Source organism: Ursus americanus, chromosome 8 (genome assembly GCF_024610735.1).
Source record: "Ursus americanus isolate L20-20 chromosome 8, mUrsAme1.1.p, whole genome shotgun sequence".
NCBI classification, from domain to species: Eukaryota; Metazoa; Chordata; class Mammalia; order Carnivora; family Ursidae; genus Ursus; species Ursus americanus.
Genome location: NC_142134.1, coordinates 23,406,138 through 23,427,779, shown reverse-complemented (window position 1 = coordinate 23,427,779; position 21,642 = coordinate 23,406,138). Strand labels below are relative to the sequence as shown.

The following is a 21,642-nucleotide window of genomic DNA, read 5'->3' as shown; positions in this document are numbered from 1 at the left end:
GTGAAATCATGCAGTATTTTCCTTTCTCTATCTGTCTTATTTCATTTAGTATAATAATACCCCCTGGGTCCATCCATGCAGTCACAAATGGCAAGGTCTCATACTTGTTTATGGCTGAGTAACATTCCATTGCATATATATGTACACCACATCTTTTTTTTTATCTATTTATCTATTGATGGACACTTGGGTTGCTTCTGTATGTTGGCTATTGTAAATAATGCTGCAGTAAACATTGGGGTGCATATATATATATTTTTTTGATTTAGTCTTTTCATTTTCTTTGGGTAAATAGCCTGCAGTGCAGTTACTGGATTGTATGGTATTTCTGTCTTTGAGGAACCTCCATATTGTTTCACACAGTGGCTGCAACAATTCACATACCTATCAACAGTGCACAAGGGTTCCTTTTTCACCACATCCTCACCAGCGCTTGTTATTTCTTGTGTTTTTGATACTAGTCATTCTGGCCAGGTGTAAGGTGTTGTCTCATTGTGGTTTTGATTTTCATTTCCGTATGATTAGTGATGTTGAGCATCTTTTCATGTGTCTTTTGGCCCTCTGCATATCTTTTTTGTAAAAATGTCTATTTAGATCCTCTGCCCATTTTTAATTGGATTGTTTTTCTGGTGTTGAGTTGTGTAAGTTCTTTATATATTTTGGCTATTAACCCACTATCTGATATATCATTTGCCCATATCTTCTCCCACTCAGTAGGTTACCTTTTTGTTTTGTTGATGATTTTCTTCACTGTGCAAAAGCTTTTTATTTTTTTGTGGAAGTCCCATTAGATTATTTTGCTTTTGTTTCCCTTGCCTGAGGAGACATATCCAGAAAAATGTTGCTAAGGCTGATGTCTGAGATTACTGCCTATGTTCTAGGAGTTTCATGGTTTTAGGTCCCGCATTTAGGTCTTTAACCCATTTTGAGTTTATTTTTGTATCTGGTGTAACAGTGGTCCAGTTTCATTCCTTTGCAGGTAGCTTTCCAGTTTTCCCAGCACTATTTATTGAAGAGACTGTCTTTTCTCCATTGTATATTCTTGCCCCCTTTGTCAAAGATTAATTGACCATGTAAGTGTAGGTTTATTTCTGGGTTCTCTGTCTTGTTCCATTGATCCATGTGTCTGTTTTTGTGCCAGTACCATACTTTTCTGATTACTACAGCTTTGTAGTATATCTTGAAATCTGGGATTATGATATCTCCAGCTGTGTTCTTTTTTTTTCAAGATTGCTTTGGATATTCAGGGTCTTTGTGGTTCCATACAAATTTTAGGATTATTTGTTCTAGTTCTGTGAAAAATGTTGTTGGTATTGATAGGTATTCTATTGAATCTGTAAATTGCTTTGGGTAGTATAGATATTTTAACATAATACTTAATTTTAACATAATATTCATTCCTTCAGTCCATGAGCATGAAGTATCTTTCCATTTGTTTGTGTCATCTTCAGTTTCTTTCACCCATGTTTTACAATTCTCAGTCTTTCACCTCCTTGGTCAAATTTATTCCTAGGTATTTTATTCTCTTTTGGTGTAATCATAAATGGGATTATTTTCTTAATTTCTCTTTCTTCTAATTTATTGTTAGTGTATAGAAATGCAGCAGAGTTCTGTGTACTAATTTTGTACCCTGCAAGCCTACTGAATTCATGTATTTTTTTAAAGATTTTATTTATTTGTTTGAGAGAGAGAGAGAGAGAAAGAGAGAGGGAGCTAGCAGTGGGAAGAGGCAAAGGAAGAGGGAGAAGCAGACTTCCCACTGAATGCAGAGCCCAATGTGGGGCTTGATCCCAGGACCCTGCAGTCATGACCTGAGCCGAAGTCAGGCACTTAACCAACTGAGCCATCCAGGCAACCCTCATTTATTACTTTTAATAGTTTTTGGTGGTCTTTAGAGTATTCTGTATAGTATTATATCATCTGCAAATAGTAACAGTTTTATTTCTTCCTTACCAGTTTAGATGCCATTTATTTATTTATTTTTTTCTTGTCTGATTACTGTGGCTAGGACTTCTAGTAGGTGTTGAATGAAAGTGGCAAGAGTGGACATCCTTATCTTATTCCTGATTTTTGAGGAAAAACTCCCAGTTTGTCACCACTGAGAATAGTGTTGACTGTAGTTTTGTCAAATTCAGCCTTTATTAGGTTGAAGTATATTCCTTCTGTATCGATGTTGAGAGTTTTTATCATGAGCAGATGTTGAAATTTGTCATTGCTTTTTCTGTATCTACTAAGATGATCATATGATTTCCATCTTTCATTTTATATTTTTTGTTGTGGATGTGTATTTGATTCTTCTCATTAGAGAATGAGCATTTTTTGGTTTTGTTCACTATTCTATTCCCATGGCCTAGAGTATGTGGCACATAGTGGGACTCAACAAATATTTGTACAATGAATGCACATTTAATGCAACATTCAGTTGATAGAAGATACAGCATTAAATTAATCAACTGAGGAATGAATTATCTATAATTTATAGATTTTTTGGATTAGAATAACTGTATGTGTAGTTATTGAGTATCTAGTACATCCAAGCCTTGAGTGTGGTGAGTATGAACAACACAGACAAGGTCCTTGCCGTCACAGAACTAACAGTTTTTGGTTTTCGCAGCAGGCAAACTGGTTTAATTTAATATTTAATCATGTTCAGATTCTCTAGTTAAACAAAGGAACAAAAACCAAAACACATACCCCCAAAACCTTTGATTTAGCTATCCTTTCTAGCTATGATCTTCTCTTTTCTGTTGTTTTATACCAAGTTTTTTAAATAAGTGGTCTTCACTGGTTGGATGTCTCCATTTCTTTACCAAGTCTTATTCTTTCTTACATCCTTTTCTCTCATAATTCAACTAAAATGTTACTCTCAGTAATAATCATCAGTCTTTCTTTTGCCACAAAGATCTCTTCTTAGTTTTTTTTGTTTCTTGAAACTTTCTTTTACACTGTACGATCTTTAGTCACCTCCTTTCTTACTAACTGTTCCTACTTTGTCGTCCCTGTATTGTTTTATTCTACTTGCTTCTTCCCTATGGTATTCTTGGGTAGAGAAGAAAAGAGAATATTAGGGTGAAATACCTGATCATATAGTTTAGTGCTGATTATGTTCATTATGGAAATTGATAGAATTAGAGGAAGAGAAAGGGAAAGGAAGAAAGAACAAGGAGAGAGAAGTAGAAGAACATAAAAGTACAGAGAAAAGAGAAAGTGAAGAAGAGCGCAATTACATAGCAGTAAGGGCTAGGAGAGGCCTAGAAATAGCAGTGAAGGTTTAACATTGGGCTATATTGAAAAGCAGAATAGAACAGTAGTTAATATAAACCTCTCTTGTCTTGGGTTTGTTGCTTACTATGACCTTGAACCAGTTTTTTAAAATATTTTTGTGCCTCTGTTTATTCTTCTGCAAAATGGGTTTCATGGTAACATCTCTCTGTAGTGTTTTTGTTATAATGTATGTAAGAGCTAGCACAGGCTGGGTAATAAGTACATAATATAAATGAACTGCAATTATTATTGACTCCCTGCAATTCCTAAGGTAGCTATTTATTCTCTGCAATTAATTTAGGAGTATTCATTCTTTTTCATGCCTTTGTATATCATTTCTACTTTCGTAATTTATTTCTTGAATAAGCACATAACAATTGAGTACCTACTATGTGCCAGGCAGTACACTTAGTACTGAGGGTTGAAAGATGAAAAGATAGTTCCCATTTTTAAGGAGATAGAAATTGAGAGGTGAGAGTGATAAGAACAAACTGCTGCACTACAATGCAGAAAGTGTACCGAGTACAGTGTACAGAGTGCTGAGAGGAGTGAGGGACTACTTTGTAGAATCAGATTATATAAAGAAGATAGCAGCTAAGTTGAGAGGTTAAGCATGAGTATTTTCTTTTCTGACATGCATGGGGAGAACATTCCAGGTAGAAGAAATGGCCTATACTAATGCACAAAAGTATGAGAAACTCAGTTGTGTTTAGGAACTTATAAATACCTTTCTATCATTTGGCACATAATGTTTTATCAGATAGTGGTGGTCAGTGGGGTTAGACAGTGATAGGCAGTGGGCCAGATCACCAAGGGCTTTGCGTGACGTACTGTGGAGATTAGATTTTATCCTTTATGCAGTTAGGAGCCATTGGAAAATGTTGCTCAGAAGAATGATGTAAGATTTGTATATTAGAATGACTATATGTGGGAGCTGTCTAAGTGACAGTGTGCTAATGGGGAAATGGTGAAACTTAAACAGCGACCAGTAGGAGGCTAATGCAATAGTCTAAGTAAAAGATGAATAAAGACAGAATCTGAGCAGTGGCAATAAAGACTGAGAGGAGGAAAACTGTTGTGGGATATTGAGTTTAAGTTTAAGTAGAGATATAAATGATTTAACTAGGTTCCTATTTTTTGTATACCACTGTTAGCATTCATTGTTTGTATTATACTATTTTTCATAACTGTTTAGTACTAGTTACATCAAAATGTGATACTAAGAAAAAGTAGCGTTTTTTTAGTAGTTGTTCTATCTGCAAGTCCCTTTTCTCCCCATCAATTACAATTAGATTGTAACTTCCTTGTGGATAATTGCTTTCATTTATAGTGAAATGCTCCTGAGCCATACTGAACAACTCCCCAGATGATCCTTGGAAGTAATGTATGCTGAAGATATACTGTACTCTATTTAATGAGATCTTCACGTTGACTTATCATGGGAAGAATTATTGGAGATGTATAAGAGTGGTGTGTCTTTAGTAGCACATCCCTTATTGTATTTCTTACTCTTCAAATAATTCATATTTTCTATGTACAAAATTAAAAAATTTTCGAGTTCAGGTATGGTGTCATGAAATATTAAAAACTTGTATTTTTGTGTATTAAATTTGAGTTAAATGTTAATGACTAATATTTGGAAGGTACAGTTTATTTTTGAAGTCTTCTGTGTGGTCCTTTGAAAATTCTTAATTTTTACCTTTACTTCATTTTTTTCCTTTCTGTATTCAGTTGTACTTCTTTTTCTACCATAATGGAGGACAAAGTGACATTAGAATCCAATAAATTGAGTTTCAATTCTTAACTCTTTTTCATGCCAGCTTCTGTAGCCATTTATGCCATAATGAACTGCCTCTAGACTATCAGTCACTGTGATTATTATTTCTACTGCTAAATCTTGTGACTTCTAGTTTCTTTCCCTTTTATGGTAAGGCAGGTCAGGTGAGTTTCACATGAAAGTAGGTAAAAACTTCATAAAAGATTTCAAAACTGTGCTGTTTGCTTTTATCACAGAAAATCTTACAGATTTTAATTTGTCCTTAATTAGGTTTCTAAAGTGTGATAAACATCATCCTTGCATATACTTATTTATTGGTTATCTATTAGTGTGCAACAATACTACCATAAATTCAATGGTGTAAAACAACACATATTTATTATCTCATAGTTTCTGTATGTTAGGAATGTGTGTACAGCTAAGTTGGGTCCTACAGTAAAGCTTCAGTGTCTCATAAAGCTTTGATCAAGGCATCAGTCAGGACTGTGGTTTCATCTGAGACTTGACTGGGGAAGGATCCACTTCTGGACTCATGTGGCTTTGGGGCAGGATTCAGTTCCTTGTAGGCTGCTAGGTTGAGGGCATCAGTTTCTTGTCTTGGGGCCCTTTTCCTATGTCAGCTTCAAACATTGCAGCTGCTTCTGCTAAAACCAGTAAAGAAGAGAGTCTCCTCCAAGATGGGCATTATAGTTTTATGTAATGTAATCATGTACCTATAAGCATCCTGTCTCTTGGTTAGAAGCAAGCTGTAGCTCCCATCCACACTCAAGGGGAGGGGGTCATGAAAAGGACATGAAACCAGGAAATGGGCATCATGGGAGCCACTCTAAAGTCTGTGCGCCACGACTTGTGTGCTATATCTTAATATAGGATGAATGTTTCTCTTACTCAGTAATTTTTGTTACTTGTTTATATGTAGTAATAACTTTGGATTTTTAATTTTTCTAACCAGATTCCATTGGCCGTGACATCCCCAAAATGCTTGAATTATTTAAAACTGGACATGAAATTAAGGTAGATGAAGAAAGGGAGAACTTTCTCAAGACCAAAATAGCAACAGTAAGTTACAGTTGAAATTATTAAATAACCATCTTTGTTTTTTGCTTGAGTGACTGATAATTTATAATATAATATGCCAGTCCTTTGAACTTGTTCTTGGCACTGGCGTCAGGAGTAGCACTAAATATACGGAGATAATTTTTTAATTCTTTAGATTGAACTCATAAATTTTAACGGTATTTGAGAATTCCTTCATGTGCCACTCAGTGATATTGTATTTTGTTTTATTTGATTATTCTGAGTATGTATTTTTTGCTCTCTAATATTCTAAGTTTATTGAGAGTAGGGTTAGATCTGGTATATCCCCTGTGAAACATTGCCTATTGCTGAGCCCATAGTAGGTATTTAATGCTATAATGGAATTGAGTAATTTGCTTTATTTTTATGAACTGTTTGACTATCCTTGCTTGTGTTTTAAAAACTGCCTACTTATAGAATATGTCAGGTTTATAGGACTGTGTTTTTAGATACATAGTTATTTGCTAATATCTTCTTTATGCTAAGGAATCTCTAAAGTACTTTTTCCTGTTCAGTAACCATAAGAATAGTAGTGATATTGATAATAAGATTTAAACTGTGCCTCACAAGTGCCAGGTACTATTCTAAAGTCTCTTCATTTCATATATTCTCTCTCTTAATCTTCAACACTATGAGAGGACGAATTATCATCCCCATTTTATGCTTGAAGGCCAAAGAGGTTAAATAATTTTTCCAAGGTTTCACAGCTACTATGAGGCAGAATAGGTATTTGAATGTTGGCAGTCTTTTCAAGAGTCCAGGCTCTTTGCCCAGCACCATCTTGCCTCAGGCCTGGAATTATTTGAATAGCTGTTACTCCTTTTCCCATCCTGCTCTTAAGAGGAATTCCGCATTATAGCCAACAGCTAGTAGTCCAGGCTAATTAAGCTATGCCCACTATAGATGATCAGAAGTAGAGACAAGGCACTCAGCTAGTTTTATGGAAGGAAAACTTGCTTTAGAAAGAGGGCAAAACAGTTTAATTCAGTCAGGGATTGGGAAAGCCTTCATTGCTGTCATTACGTCAGAGCTCAGCACCAATTGTGTGGCATTGTGTCCTGCTAAAATCTGATGTTGCACTTCCCTTATTTCCAAAAGGCCCTTGGCAGTGCTTCTTGTTTGTTAAGAATGATAACATTGTAATGTAAAAAGCAAATGAAAAAAATGGAAATTTTAAGAAAACATTCTAGAGCTGTAGAGACCGAGGTTTGAATACCTATTCTGCTACTTATGGGATGGCAGACTTTAAATAGGTTTCTTAATGTTGTGTCTTGAGTTCCTGAGCTATAGAATTTTTAATATTTAATATTTATTTCACAATGTGGTTTTGAAGATTAAATAAAAATTTGAAATGGTAGCAGCAGTTGTTACTGTTTTTTGTTTTTAGAGATGCATTTTATTTTATTTTAGAGAGAGAAAGAGAGCAGAGGGAGGGAGAGAGGGAGAGAATCTTCAAGCAGATTCCCCGTTGAGCAGGGAGCTTGACACAGGGCTGGATCCCACAACCCATGAGATCATGAATTGAGCCAAACCAAGTTGGATGCTTGACTCACTGAGCCACCCAGGTTCCCCATTGTTACTGTTTTGATTGGACTTTTGGGGACTGTAGGACATCTTTATAAAACTATTTCTTTTCAGCTGGATCTTTTCTTTTTACTGAGTAATGTTTTCAGTATATTCAGTAGTTAATAGTTTATATGGATCCTGACTCAGTATATAGGAAACTGTGGCATCTCATTTATTCTTCTCAACAAATACCATAGTTCTTAAGTGATTACATGGGCCCCAGGTCAGACTGCTTGTATCATTTAGAGGGAGAATGCTTTTTCTTAATGAAAAATAAATTAATTTCTGTGTTTAAAGAGAATCTTTTTGAATACAACTTAAATATTATAGTATTATATAGTATAGCAGATTAAGAGAGTGGATTTTAGATTTATGCTGTCTGGATTCAAATCCTAGTTCCAGACTGGAATTGTGTTCCCTTGCTCTCTGGGCCTCAGTTTTCCCCCATTCCCCATTTCCCCTAAATGCAAAATGAAGTTAATAATGATGCATACTTACTAGGCTAGGAAAGAGTGATTGAAATAATGATTATAAAACAGACTTCTACTTCTGCCTAACGTGGATTAACAGGGGCCTGATTTACTCTTTCACCTAATGATAATCAGCATTACCTTGATACCAAAACCAGGCAAAGAAAGATATAGTCCAGTATCATTCCTGAAAATACATGTTAAGATTATAAACTAAATTTTAGCCAATAGAATCCAGCAATATATATAAAAAAGGATAACATGTCATCACCAAGTAGGGTTTATCCTAGGAATACTAGTTAGTTTAACATTCAATGATCAATCATTAAAATTCACCATATTAACAAAGTATAAACCAAAAGCCATCTGATCATCTCAGTAGATACAAAGAAAGCATTTGACAGAATCTAACATTCATTCCTGATTAAAAAGTCTCAGCAAACTAGGAGTAGAAGTTAATGTCCTCAACCTGAAAAAAGGCATCTAAAAACAACAGCTAACATTATACTTAGAGGTTAAAGACTGAATACTTTTCTTCTAACACCAGGAACAAGTTAGGGATATCCACTTTCCCCACTTCTGTTCAGCATTGATCTAGGGATTCTAGGCAGTGAGATCAGGCAAAAAAGAAGCATCCTGATGAGAAAGGAGAAAGTAAAATAGTTATTATTCGCGGTTGATATGATCTAGCTACTAAAACAAAGAAGTAAGTTAGGGTTGCAGGATACAAATATACAAAAATCAGTTTTGCTTCTATGTAACAGCGACAATTAGAAATTAATTAAAAAAAAATTAAAATTTAAAAATAATAATTCATAGTAATATCAATACTCAGAGGATGAATCTGACAAAAGATGTGAAAGATCCATACACTGAAAATTTCAAGACATAGTTGAGGGAAATTAAAGACGATCTAATAAATGATGAGGGGTATGATGTTTATGGATCAGTAAATCCAGTATTGTTAAGATGTCACTTGTCCCCAAAGTAATGTATGGATTCATCACATTCTTGATCAAAATCCCATATAGCCATTTTTTTGGTAGAAACTGGCAAGCTGTTTCTAAAATTCATATGGAAATACAAAGGATCTAGAATAACTAAAACAACTTTGACAAATAGCAAAGTTAGAGGTTTATGGGATTTCAAGATTTATAAAGCTACAGTATTTAAGACATTGTAGTATTGACGTCAAAAAAGACAAAATAATAAAGAAATAGAATAAAGTCCCCAAAAACCGAAACAAAACATATATGGACAACTGATTTAAAACATGTTGCAAAGTCCTTTTTAATGGAGAAACATTAGTCTTTTTGAGAAATGGTACCAGAACTGTTGAATATCTAAATACAGTAAAATGAATTTTGACCCATAACTTCATACCATATATAATTAGCTCTAAATGTATCCCAAGACCTAAACGTAAAGCCTAAAATTATAAAATTTGTGGAAGAAAAAGTTGAGTTAGAGAGGTTTTTTTTTTTTTTTTTTTTTTTTTAGATGTGAAATGAAAAGTATAGCATGATTCACAAAAAACTGATAAATTGCACTGTATAAAAAGTAAAAGCATTTAGGGGCGCCTGGGTGGCACAGTGGTTAAGCGCCTGCCTTCGGCTCAGGGCGTGATCCCGGCGTTATGGGATCGAGCCCCACATCAGGCTCTTCCGCTACGAGCCTGCTTCTTCCTCTCCCGCTCCCCCTGCTTGTGTTCCCTCTCTCGCTGGCTGTTTCTGTCTCTGTCAAATAAATAAATAAAATCTTTAAAAAAAAAAAAAAAAAAAAAAAAAAAAAAAGTAAAAGCATTTGCTCTTTAAAAGACATTGTTAAGAGAAGATAAATCACAGACCGGGGTAAAATATTTACAAATCATATAACTGATAAATCCATAATAAATGAAGAGCTCTTAAATCTCAGTAATTTAAAAAACCCAGTTTTAAAAATCAAAAGATTTAAACATACCTCATCAAGGTGTGACAAACACATGACAGGCAAACAAATGACAAACACATTGAAAGATGCTCAACATTATTAGTTGTTACAGAAATACAAATTAAAACCACAGTGAGATATCACTACACATCTGTTGGAATGATTAAAATTAAAAAGACTGACCATAGCAAGTATTGGTAAGGATGTGGAGAGACTGGAACACTTACACTACTGTGGCAGTGTAAAATGATACAACCTCTTTGACAAACAATTTGGCAGTTTAAGAAATTTAACATCCAGGGGTTCCTGGGTGGCTTAGTCGGTTGAGCGGCCAACTCTTGATTTTGGCTCAGGTCATGATCTCAGGGTCCTGGGACTGAGCCCCACATCGGGCTCTGCACATAGCAGGGAGTCTGCTTCAGGATTCTCCCTCTCCCTCTGCCCCTTCTCCCACTTGCTTGCTCACTCTCTCTCTCTAAATTAAATGCATACATCTTTAAAAAAAAAAAAAAAGAAATTTAACATCCACCTGCTAGATGATCCACCATTCCACTTTTAGATATTTATCCAAGAGAAATGAAAACATATGTCCATACAAAAGACTTAGGAACAAATGCTTATAACAGATTTATTTGTAATAGCTAAAAACCAGAAACATTCCACATGTCCATTGACAGGTGAATGTATAAACAATGTATAAAAATGTATAAACAATCTTTGTTATATCTATATAATAGAATATTCTTTAGTAATAAAAAATAATTGATGCTTTAATGTGGTTGAATTTAAAAATGATTATACTGAGTGAAAGCTAGAGGAGTACATACTGTATGATTCTATTTACATAAAATTCTGGCAAATGTAAATTTATATAGTGTCACTAATGTATAGTGATAGAAAGCAGACCAGTCATTGCTATGGGCATAAGTGGTTGGGGAGGGGTGGGAAGGAGGGATTATAAAGGAGCACACGGAATTTTGGAGAATGATTGACATGTTTGTTATTTTTTTTTTTTTAAAGATTTTATTTATTCATTCGACAGAGATAGAGACAGCCAGCGAGAGAGGGAACACAAGCAGGGGGAGGAAGAAGCAGGCTCATAGCAGAGGAGCCTGATGTGGGGCTTGATCCCACAACGCCGGGATCACGCCCTGAGCCGAAGGCAGACGCTTAACTGCTGTGCCACCCAGGCGCCCCCCCCTTTTTTTTTTAAAGATTTTATTTATTCATTCGACAGAGATAGAGACAGCCAGCGAGAGAGGGAACACAAGCAGGGGGAGTGGGAGAGGAAGAAGCAGGCTCATAGCAGAGGAGCCTGATGGACATGTTTGTTATTTTGACTGGTGAGGTGTTCATGAGTATATGCATATGTCAAAACTTAATAAGTTGACACTTTAGGAATGTGCAACATATCCTGTGGAATACTATTCAGCAATGAAAAGGAAATGAACTATGGGTACCTGCTCTGGTGTGGATGATTCACAAAAGCATTATGCTCAGTGAAAAATCAGACATAGAAACCACATACTATGTGATACCATTTATGTGAAAAGGCAAAACTATGAAGACAAAAAATAGATAGGTGGCTGCTTTGAGCGGGGGGGGGGGGGAAGCAGTAAGTATAGGCATTAACAGTAAATGCATGAGGGATCATAGTGGGGTGATGAAGATGTTTTAAAACTGACTTATGGTGATTGTTGCACAATCTGATAAGCTTACTAAAAAATCAAACAAATTAGAAAATGATAAATAATATGATATGCAAAATATACCTCAATCAAGTTAAAAATGTTCATTTTTTCAAGTATACCTCAATATAGTTATTTAAAAAGGAATAAAAATGCGTTTATAATTGTATCTAATATAAGTATTACATGAATTTTATTTATAATTATCAGAGGAAAAAAAGATTTTAAAGCAAAGTAATACATCTTTCTCAAAAGTTTGAGATTTGTATGAGTGATGTTGGTTTTTTTAAGATTTATTTATTTATTTATTTGAGAGAGAGAACACAAGTGGAGGGGTGCAGAGGGAGAAAGAATCCCTAAGCGGACTCCTCACTGAGCATGGAGCTCCGCATGGGGCTCGATCCCAGGACCCTGAGATCGTGATCTGAGCCGAAACCAAGAATTGTTCGCCCAACTGACTGAGCCACCTAGGTGCCTGAGTGATGTTATTCTTACTATACAGTTGGAAATATTGAAGATGTTGGGGTTTTTATTTGTTTTTGCCACCTGTATGATATGAGGACTGGATTTAGAAGGAGTATGCAGATGAAGGAGCACTGACAGTACATGCCTATTAGGGGTCCTCATTTTGGTATATAGAAGGAAAGCAGGTATCTAGATTGAGGGGGTCAAAAAACTATAGCCCATGGGCCAAATCCAATTGCAGACAGTTTTTGTACAGCCTGTGAGCTAAGAATGCTTTTTACAACTTTAAAGGTTGTAAAAAATAAAGAATTTGCGACAAAGATTATATGTAGCCTGCAAAACCTGAAATATTTACTTTCAGGCTCTTTAGAGAAAAAGTTTGCTGACCCCTGATCTAAAAAGTTGTTTTTTGGAAGAGCGAAATGTATTAATTTTGCGTTTCTATTTGCCTGTAGAAAAGAGACTGTCTTACTTCAATTAAATCATTTTGATATCCCTTGTTACAGTTCTCAAAGGGTCTGTACTGCCACATGGCTTCAAGATCCATTTCTAGTATTGATGTAATATAAAATTGATCTTGATTAGTTTAAGCTGGCTTTCCTTCTGTATCAAAGTGATAAGTACAATCAGTGTAATGATCTTCCTTAGTTATCTGACTTGAAGATTAGTGTCTTGGGTATTAGAACTCAATGCTAATGCCCCTGTATATCAAACCTGTACAAATGCTCTTATAGCCAGCCAATATCTAACATTTGTCAGTAGTGTTACTTATAGGTAAATTAGTTTTTTTGCTAATCTTTTCTACCATTTGTGCCTATAATTTTCATATTCATGATATTGGTTATGGCTGCATGCTGTCAGATCAAATGCTTATTATCAGTGAAAATGCTATTTACTTTTTGAGAGAAAAAATATTTTTATATATATTTTCCTTCACTTTTGGCTCAATATTCTTTATTTTTTATTTTTTCAAGTTTTTATTTATGAAAATGCCATTTAAGTGATACGTTGAACATCATGCAGACACAACAGGTTATCATTGGAATATTTTATTTTTCAGTCAACTGACTGTCAAGTAGTCACCATTTATTTTTTCTCAGCGTGAAGAATATGTTGGTTGGGATAAAAGTAAATTGCTAAGTGACCAAATTTAAGGGAAAGATTTTAAAGCATGAAACTAAAAATAAAGATTCACATAGGAGAAAAACACATTTAACTGGACCCTAACTTACTTTAAAATTATGGTTCTTTCCATGAAAAAGAGATGAAACTAAGGTAGATTCTCTAAAAATGTTGAGACATAATTATGTACCTGGCTAGCCTGGCTAGTATATATATTCTAAATAGCAGTTCAATAAGAACTAGGATGATCGGTAGGGGAAGAAAGGGATAAAGAAAGGGGGGGTAATCAGAAGGGGGAATGAAACATGAGAGACTATGGACTATGAGAAACAAACTGAGGACTTCAGAGGGGAGGGGGGTGGGGGAATGGGATAGACCGGTGATGGGTAGTAAGGAGGGCACGTATTGCATGGTGCACTGGGTGTTATACACAACTAATGAATCATCGAGCCTTACATCGGAAACCGGGGATGTACTGTATGGTGACTAACATAATATAATAAAAAATCATTAAAAAAAATAATAATAATAAAAATAAATAAATAAATAGCAGTTCAATTTCAGATAATAATTAGATAATTTTAAAAGTTTCTCTGAGTTTATAATATAGAAAACAATATAATAGTCATAATTTTCCTGTCCAGATAACTCTGCTGACATTTTAAAATTTTCAAATTAATATATGCACTTGGTTAAATTCGAGCAGTTTACAAAAAGAACACACTAAAGCCCCTCTCCCTGCAATGTTTTCTCCTAGAACAAGTTATTAATAGTTTTTTGTTGGGGTGCCTGGCTGGCTCAGTCAGAAGAGTACCCAATTCTTGATCCCAGGGTCATGAGTTCAAGCCCCACATTGGGTGTAGAGATTACTAAAAATAAATGCACTTTTTAAAATGGATTTTTAAAAATTTATTATTTTAGAGAGAGCATGTGAGCATGGGGAGGGGCAGAAGGAGAGGGAGAGATAATCTCTAGTAGACACTCTACTGAGCGTGGAGCCCAACATGGGGCTCCATCTCCGTGAGATCATGACCTCAGTTGGAATCAGGAGCTGGAAGCCCAACTGACTGAGCTATTCAGGCGCCCCTAAACTAAATACATTTAAAAAAATAGTTTGTCCTTCTAGAAATGTTAAGGCATAACATAAACACCTTTATAAAAATTCACTCACATACAAGATAAGCCACACACACTGTTTCATACCTTTCTTTTCCGCTTAAAATAGCATGGATGTCTTCAAAGCTGCAAAGAAATCTGTTCTGTTCTTTTTAATGGTTGCGTAGAGTTGTATTCCCTTGTGTGCATGTATAATAATCATTTCCTGTTGATGGACATTTAGATCATGTCCAGTTTTTTGCTATTACAAATAATATTTTAATGACAGTCTTACAAATACATATTGCCAGTTTTTTTCAAGTATACCCCGAAGGCAAATTTCCAGAAATAGAATGTATATTGAAAATGTTATTGGGGTGCATGGGTGGCTCAGTAGTTAAGCATCTGCCTTCGGCTTAGGGCATGATCCCAGAGTCCTGGGATCGAGCCCCACATCAGGCTTCTCTGCTCGGAGTCTGCTTCTTCCTTTCCCACTCCCCCTACCTGTGTTCCCTCTCTCTCTGTCAAATAAATAAATAAAATCTTTAAAAAAAAAAAAAAAAGAAAAAATGTTATTGTAAGTATCGCTAAATTGCTCTCTAAAATGTTCATATTATAATTCATCCAGTATTGTGTTATGGTACCTCACATACTCACCAGAATTAGGTATTGTCAAATGTAATCATTTTATCAGTTTGTTGGTGATAACTGATAACTGATTTTATCCGTTACTGGTGTGTGTGTGAGTGTGTGTGTACTTTTAATAGCTTAAAAATTCCAAGGTAAATTATTACCATTGTTTTCTTCTTTGGTTGCAGTCTTCTTCTGTTCTACTTAAGATTCGGGGTTTCCTCATCTGTTCCCCCCCCCCCCATTCTTCTGTATTTCTCACATTTCTAGGCCTGCTATGATTCTCCACCACTCTCTTTTTTTTTCCGTGTGGGCTCCTGTGACTCCCTTTACTGTGGACCCTGTCTGACTCACCTCTACCATGAGTTGCTTTGTTTACTAGTGCCTACTAAATGAAATTGATAAGAACTATGGTCACTGAAAGTGCTTGTAAACTGAAGTGTTCACATACACTGAGATTGCATGGGATCTGCTAATTACTGAAAATAAGGCCTTTTCTACCCAATGTTTTTTTTTGAGCCATAATGTATTAGAGATTTTCACTGCATCCTATATAAAAAATATCTTCATTTATTGATTTTTCTTAAACTTTATTCTTTGAATAGGAAAAATTAGTAGTTCATTTATAACCTAACCAAAAAAAAAAAAAGAAAAGAAAAAACAAAACAAAAAACCAATCAATTTAATGTGTTTTATTTAATAAATATTAAGTACTCTGTGCCAGACATAGTGTAATACAAAAAAGAATAAGACCTTTTTTCTTAAGAAAGATTCATCTAATAGTGAGATAAATATGGAAATAAAGTATAGTAGAGTGTGATAAGTGTAATAATAGAGATACATGTAAAATATGAAGAAGTTGCACGAAAGAAGCAGTGATTAATGTAATCATGGCATGGAGTAGATCAAGGATGGCTTCTATGAGGAGTCTGAAAATACATACCAGGTAAATTAAGGGTCATTATTCATATTTTAAAATAATACACAAAATGATGAGTGGACTCCTGCACATCTATATTAGTTTAGCTGTTTTAAAGGGACCACATAACAGTGTCTTAACCATGGTAGAAAGTTATTTTTCTCCCAAGTTTGAGCTAGTGGGCAATTTAGGGCTATTCTGCTCCAGAGTCATCCAGGGGTCAAGGTTCTTCCCCCTGACCCTTTTATTTTTTATCATCTCCTAGGGTGTTTTATTCTGTGTGGCTGAATCTTGCTGGTACCATGTCTGATTTGTAGCCTGTGTAAAGGAGGCAAGAAGGGGGTGGAGAGCAAGCAGCTAGCTTTCTTTCAAGCATGTGAACCATTGACCTCCTCACGTCTGCCCCCATACCATGGTTCAGAGCTTATGCAATTGGCTTAGCTGAAAATCTGTGCTAGCTGAGTGGCCGTGAGTCCAGAAAAACTTTATTTAAAAGAAAACCGGCTGGACTTGAGGAACGATTCAGGCTTTGGCACAGCTGAGGAGGAGCCAAGAAACCTGAAAGAATAAAAAAATAAAAGGCATTTTTGTTCATTTTGTTTATTGCTCTATCTCTAGTTCTTAGAATAAATAGTAGGTGCTCAATAAGTAATTGTTGAAGGAATGAATATACAGATGTATGAATAACAAAAGCTACTGTCAATTGAAGATCAGTTAGAAATAAAGACATTTTAAATGTATATATAGTGAATCGATGTTTTATAAAAATTTGATTTATACCAAACTTTTCAAACAGTACTAATGGAGTAATATTGAAAGTGAAAATTTTAATTCCTGGAATTTCTCAGAATGAGGGAATTAAGAATCCTCTCCTTTATTCGTAGAAATGCTTAGCCAGGTGTATATTTTGATATTAAACAAGAAAATGAAACTATGTCCAGATATTATAGCATAAACCTGCCAGAATAAAGACTTTGAAGTAATTTTCAAAGGGTGCCCATTAGTATTTTATAACATACCACAAATTCATTTTATGTTAGCTGTGAGGCTTTCAGAACATGCCTTGTTTTTTTTCTCACTGATAGATTTCTTGTGTGATTTAAGATACTTGGCCTCCAGCCTACATTTTTTCGGACTTCTAAGTGTAATTATAGAGCAGCTGCATTGTTGGTTGCCTTTCTTATTATTTTCCTTTATTTCTTATTGTTTTCCTTTTTTATAAGGTAAAAGTTCTAATTTTCTATTAATATGGGATTTCCCATTTTACAGAGATACACATAATACTTTTATATTTGTCAAATACTAAAATGTCTCTCTTTGTCTCCTTTCACTTTGGTTGATGTTGACTGCCTCACATATTTCAAAAACAGGTGTGGTAATGTAGTTGCTGAGAATGGTGGAGATTAAGGGACAGAACTTTTCATTAGGAAAAAATTACTAGAGCTATAAAATATGGTACATTAAGACTTGAAGTAGGAAGCATTTATCCGGAACTGAGGACATGCGCTGTAGTTTAAAGGAAAATTTGCAGTGTGCTTACTTGGTGTATTTAGCCTAGCATAGTATTTAAAACCATAATAAATTATATTACTCTCGTGGCCTGTTATATATACGCCTTACAGAGCCTATAAATCAGCCCCATGTTTCTGTATGTATGTTTTCAACTAACAACTAAGCTAACTTTTTTTTTTTTTAACCTGGCCCCCTCAACTAAGCTAAGTTTTATGTCTGAATCCAGTTTATTAGAATCTCACATATGTAGAAGTCCTCATTGTAGTTTCCATGGATTTTAGGCTTTGATTTTCAAATCAGTTCTAATTGAAAAATCTTTTGTGATTAACAAAGTTGGATAAAGTTTGAGGATAAAGACATAGATTTGCATTGTAATGCACGCTGGACCTTTTAAAGTGTGCAATGTACTGTGAATCTACTTAATTTCAGATAATTTTTTTAATAGTCTTGTTTCCTTTATTAAGTGTTTTGCTGTTAGCACAGCAACTTGTCAGAATTTTCCACACTTTATAAATAAAGTGTTTGGCCTTTGGAAAATGGTTAGTGAAGACCTGCTATATTTCCAGTCAACGGTTTCTGTTTTAATTTTTCACTTCGAAGGAATTCAAGTATAATGTACATAAAGTGAGGATTTTTATTTTATTTTATTTTATTTTATTTTATTTTATTTTATTTTATTTTTTTTTTTTTTTTAAGATTTTATTTATTTATGTGACAGAGAGACAGCCAGCGAGAGAGGGAACACAGCAGGGGGAGTGGGAGAGGAAGAAGCAGGCTCCCAGCGGAGGAGCCTGATGTGGGACTCGATCCCGGATCGCCAGGATCACGCCCTGAGCCGAAGGCAGACGCTTTAAGGACTGCGCTACCCAGGCGCCCCTAAAGTGAGGATTTTTAAAATGACTTTTCATTATAGTATTTTCTGAAAAACCATAAAATTAGGAATCTTGATGTTTTATCTTCATTTTCTCTTAGAACAATGGGGTCCTGGATTCATAGCACTTTAGAAAAGAAAATCTGAATTGCACTTAAACCATATTCATTATGTTTCTGGTAAGAAAGTAAAGAAATTAAATACCACACATTTTCTTGGAATTTATTGCTTTATAAATTCTTACCTCTAGTTAAGCTCCTATTTATAAATGTCCTCAATGTCTGCTTATTTTCTTCAGTTTTTTTATTCTGAAAAATTTTAAATGAATAGAAAAGTTGAAAGAATAGTGCAGTGAAAACACCTATATACTATATTCTCATCACTTAGATTCACTAATTTTGCCACATTTGCTTAGAAGAACTAGTAAAAGTAGTTTGCTTAGAGAAAGTAATAGATACCTTTTTTATTTTCTGAAGCACAGAAGAACATTCTCCTGTACGTGTTTTTCAAAGTAGTTTTATTTTTTTAGTACGGCTTTTGTAATTTGTTTTTTGGTACCTTTTTCTATATATAATTTATTGATTTGCTCTTTTTCTTTATCCTGTTACCCTAAGATTTTTGCTGTTGTTGGTTTTCTAATTTTCTAAGTTTTATATCAGATTTGTTCTTTTTTTGTTTGTTTGTTTCAGGTTTTTATTTAAATTCTAGTTGTTTAACATATAGGATAGTATTGATTTCAGGAGTAGAATTCAGTGATTCATCACTTACATATAACACCCAGTGCTCATCCCAACAAGTGCCCTCCTCAATAGCCATCACTCGTTTAGCCCTTACCCCTACCCACCACCTCCAGCAACCCTCAGTTTGTTCTCTATAATTAAGAATGTCTTATGGTTTGCTTCCCTCTCTTTTTTTCCACCTTTCTCTATGTTCATCTGCTTTGTTTCTTAGATTCCAAAGAGTTTAAATCTGTGAATTTGCCTTTCATTATATGTCTTGATATTTAGCTTTCTTGTCATTATTTTTTAAATAATGTGACATGGTACTTTTTAATCTTATTTGGCACAGTTTTTTAAAATTTGGAACCTTTTTAAAAAATATCAGGAAACTTTTTTGACTTGTTTAAGTTTTAGTTATATTCTAGTTTGCCTTATTGTTGAAGAATGCACTGTTTGTAGTTTCTACTTTTAAAAATTTCTGGAGTCTTTCATTATGGCCTGTGGTGTAAGATTGGTATTCTTTTTTTCAAGTATAACAGTGACATTTGAAAATAACATGTATTGTGAGGCTTCCAGGTCAAGATAGTATATTGAACATTGCAGTGATAACTGATTAGAAAATACCAAATCTAAGCAATGGAGAAAGCCAAAAAATTAGTCTACATTTCAGGATCTTGCACAAGGCACAGGATCTCCCTCTAGATACCTCTGAAACTGGGTGTTAGTGGTATGTCTGGGGATGGGACAAAAACCCTCTGAAATAGGGAACGTTATTTAAAACTGTTGAAGATTCTTAAATACTTCATGACACTGGGTAACTGCCCTTTCCCATGCTGGCAGGTGGGTGGAAAGATTAAAACAGAGAGTTTCTAACCTGGGGGAGTTTGGGAGTTGAGAAAATTGAAAATGAAGAATAAGTGAATCTGTGTATACTGAATGCTGAGAAATCTTTCCCTTATCACTTGTCCCTCCCTCCCCTGATTTGGCTTTCAGAACTCTGGCAGGAGGGAATTAGATGAGGCTTGGTTCAGTAATAATAATAATAATAATAATAATAATAATAATAATAATAATAATAATGATGATGGCAGGAGGGGGATTAGATGAGGCTTGGCTCAGTAATAATAACAATAATAACAACAACAGCAGCAGCAGCAGCAGCAACAGTAGTAGTGTTTGTTTTCAGGTTCCCCTTTCCCTTCTTTCTTCTTCCCCTCTTTCGCTTTCCTTTTTTTTTTCTTTTTTAATAGCTCTTTGGTTTTTTTTTTTTTAAGATTTTATTTATTTATTTGACAGAGAGAGAGACAGCCAGTGAGAGAGGGAACACAAGCAGGGGGAGTGGGAGAGGAAGAAGCAGGCTTCCAGCAGAGGAGCCTGATGTGGGGCTCGATCCCATAACGCCAGGATCACGCCCTGAACCGAAGGCAGATTCTTAACGACTGAGCCACCCAGGCGCCCCATCTTTTAATAGCTCTTTGAAGTTTTTCTTTTCTATTTTCTTCCTCTACTTTTTGCTTTTCTTTTTTTTACTTTCTTTTCTACTCATCCCTCCCTCTTTGTCCACCTACATATTGGAAAGACGAAAATATAATTAAATTTATGGGAAAATTAGTATGAATTCGTGGGAAGTGAATACCACAGAAGAGTTTTTCAATAGCATTCAAGTTAATTAACTTTGATTACATAGGGTATCTAATCACGGAATGTTGCCTGGTAGATGCTACCTGAGTTAATAATGCTATATCATTAATAAATCACAAACATCTATTTAAAAATGTTTTTAATATAAAAGTTTATTCTCAAAAGATGTTTAAATGTTTTCCTGTAATCTTATATTATTCATATGTTACATTATAAACTTTTTAAAAGCGTATTTGACGGTCTGTGAATTATTACTAATTTCCAGATTAGTGGCATCAGTAAATTTATTATGAAATATTGATTCCTCCTGTGAGTGACTGGAGTCCTACTCTTCCTATTTATTTTCTTATATTACAGGACAAGATACCAGTAGTATACTATAAAACCAAGTAAATAAAAAAGAGTATTCTAAAGCAACTATATACTTTAAAAATATGTGTGCCATTTGTTCTGTTTCAGTTTAGAAACTGTTTCTAGTCTTTTAATTTATTAATATGTACCCCTTCAAATCACTGTGTTTGTATCCTTTGGATAATTAGAACATAAAATCTTGAATGATTTGGAATGAAGAGACTTGTAAAAACTTCACTAAATAGGATTGAAATTTTGAAGAATATTTTTAAAATATGCATTATGTAATAGACTGGCTTTGACATGAGCAGTTATCATAGCATTAAAGAAAAACAGCTATAGCCCTTTTATAGTCATATAAATAACCAGATTTTGAAGACTTGTAAATGATAAAGGTATCAGCAAATAAGAATTATGCTCATTTTCTAAAAGGGAAAAAACAGGGTAAGACAGCTCAGATTTACATTTATACCAAATCATGTCAAGACCTGATTTAACTAGTGTTTCTTGTTCAGCTTTCAAAAATACTTGGATCTTTGACACAAT

At 34.6% G+C, this 21,642-nt stretch overlaps 1 protein-coding gene across 5 annotated transcripts in view; it reads left to right on the top strand.

Annotated features, from left to right (window-relative positions):
* MRPL1 (mitochondrial ribosomal protein L1) overlaps nucleotides 1-21,642 on the top strand; it is an 87,397-nt gene that overhangs the window by 38,826 nt on the left and 26,929 nt on the right. For 4 of the 5 annotated variants that reach the window (XM_087864056.1, XM_087864055.1, XM_045790182.2 and 1 more), the window contains one exon: nucleotides 5,994-6,100. In XM_087864056.1, coding sequence (XP_087720182.1) covers nucleotides 5,994-6,100 — 107 coding nt within the window. Of the gene's footprint in view, nucleotides 1-5,993; nucleotides 6,101-18,232; nucleotides 18,396-21,642 lie in introns of all 5 variants that reach the window. The other variant, XR_015725436.1, reaches the window with a different exon arrangement.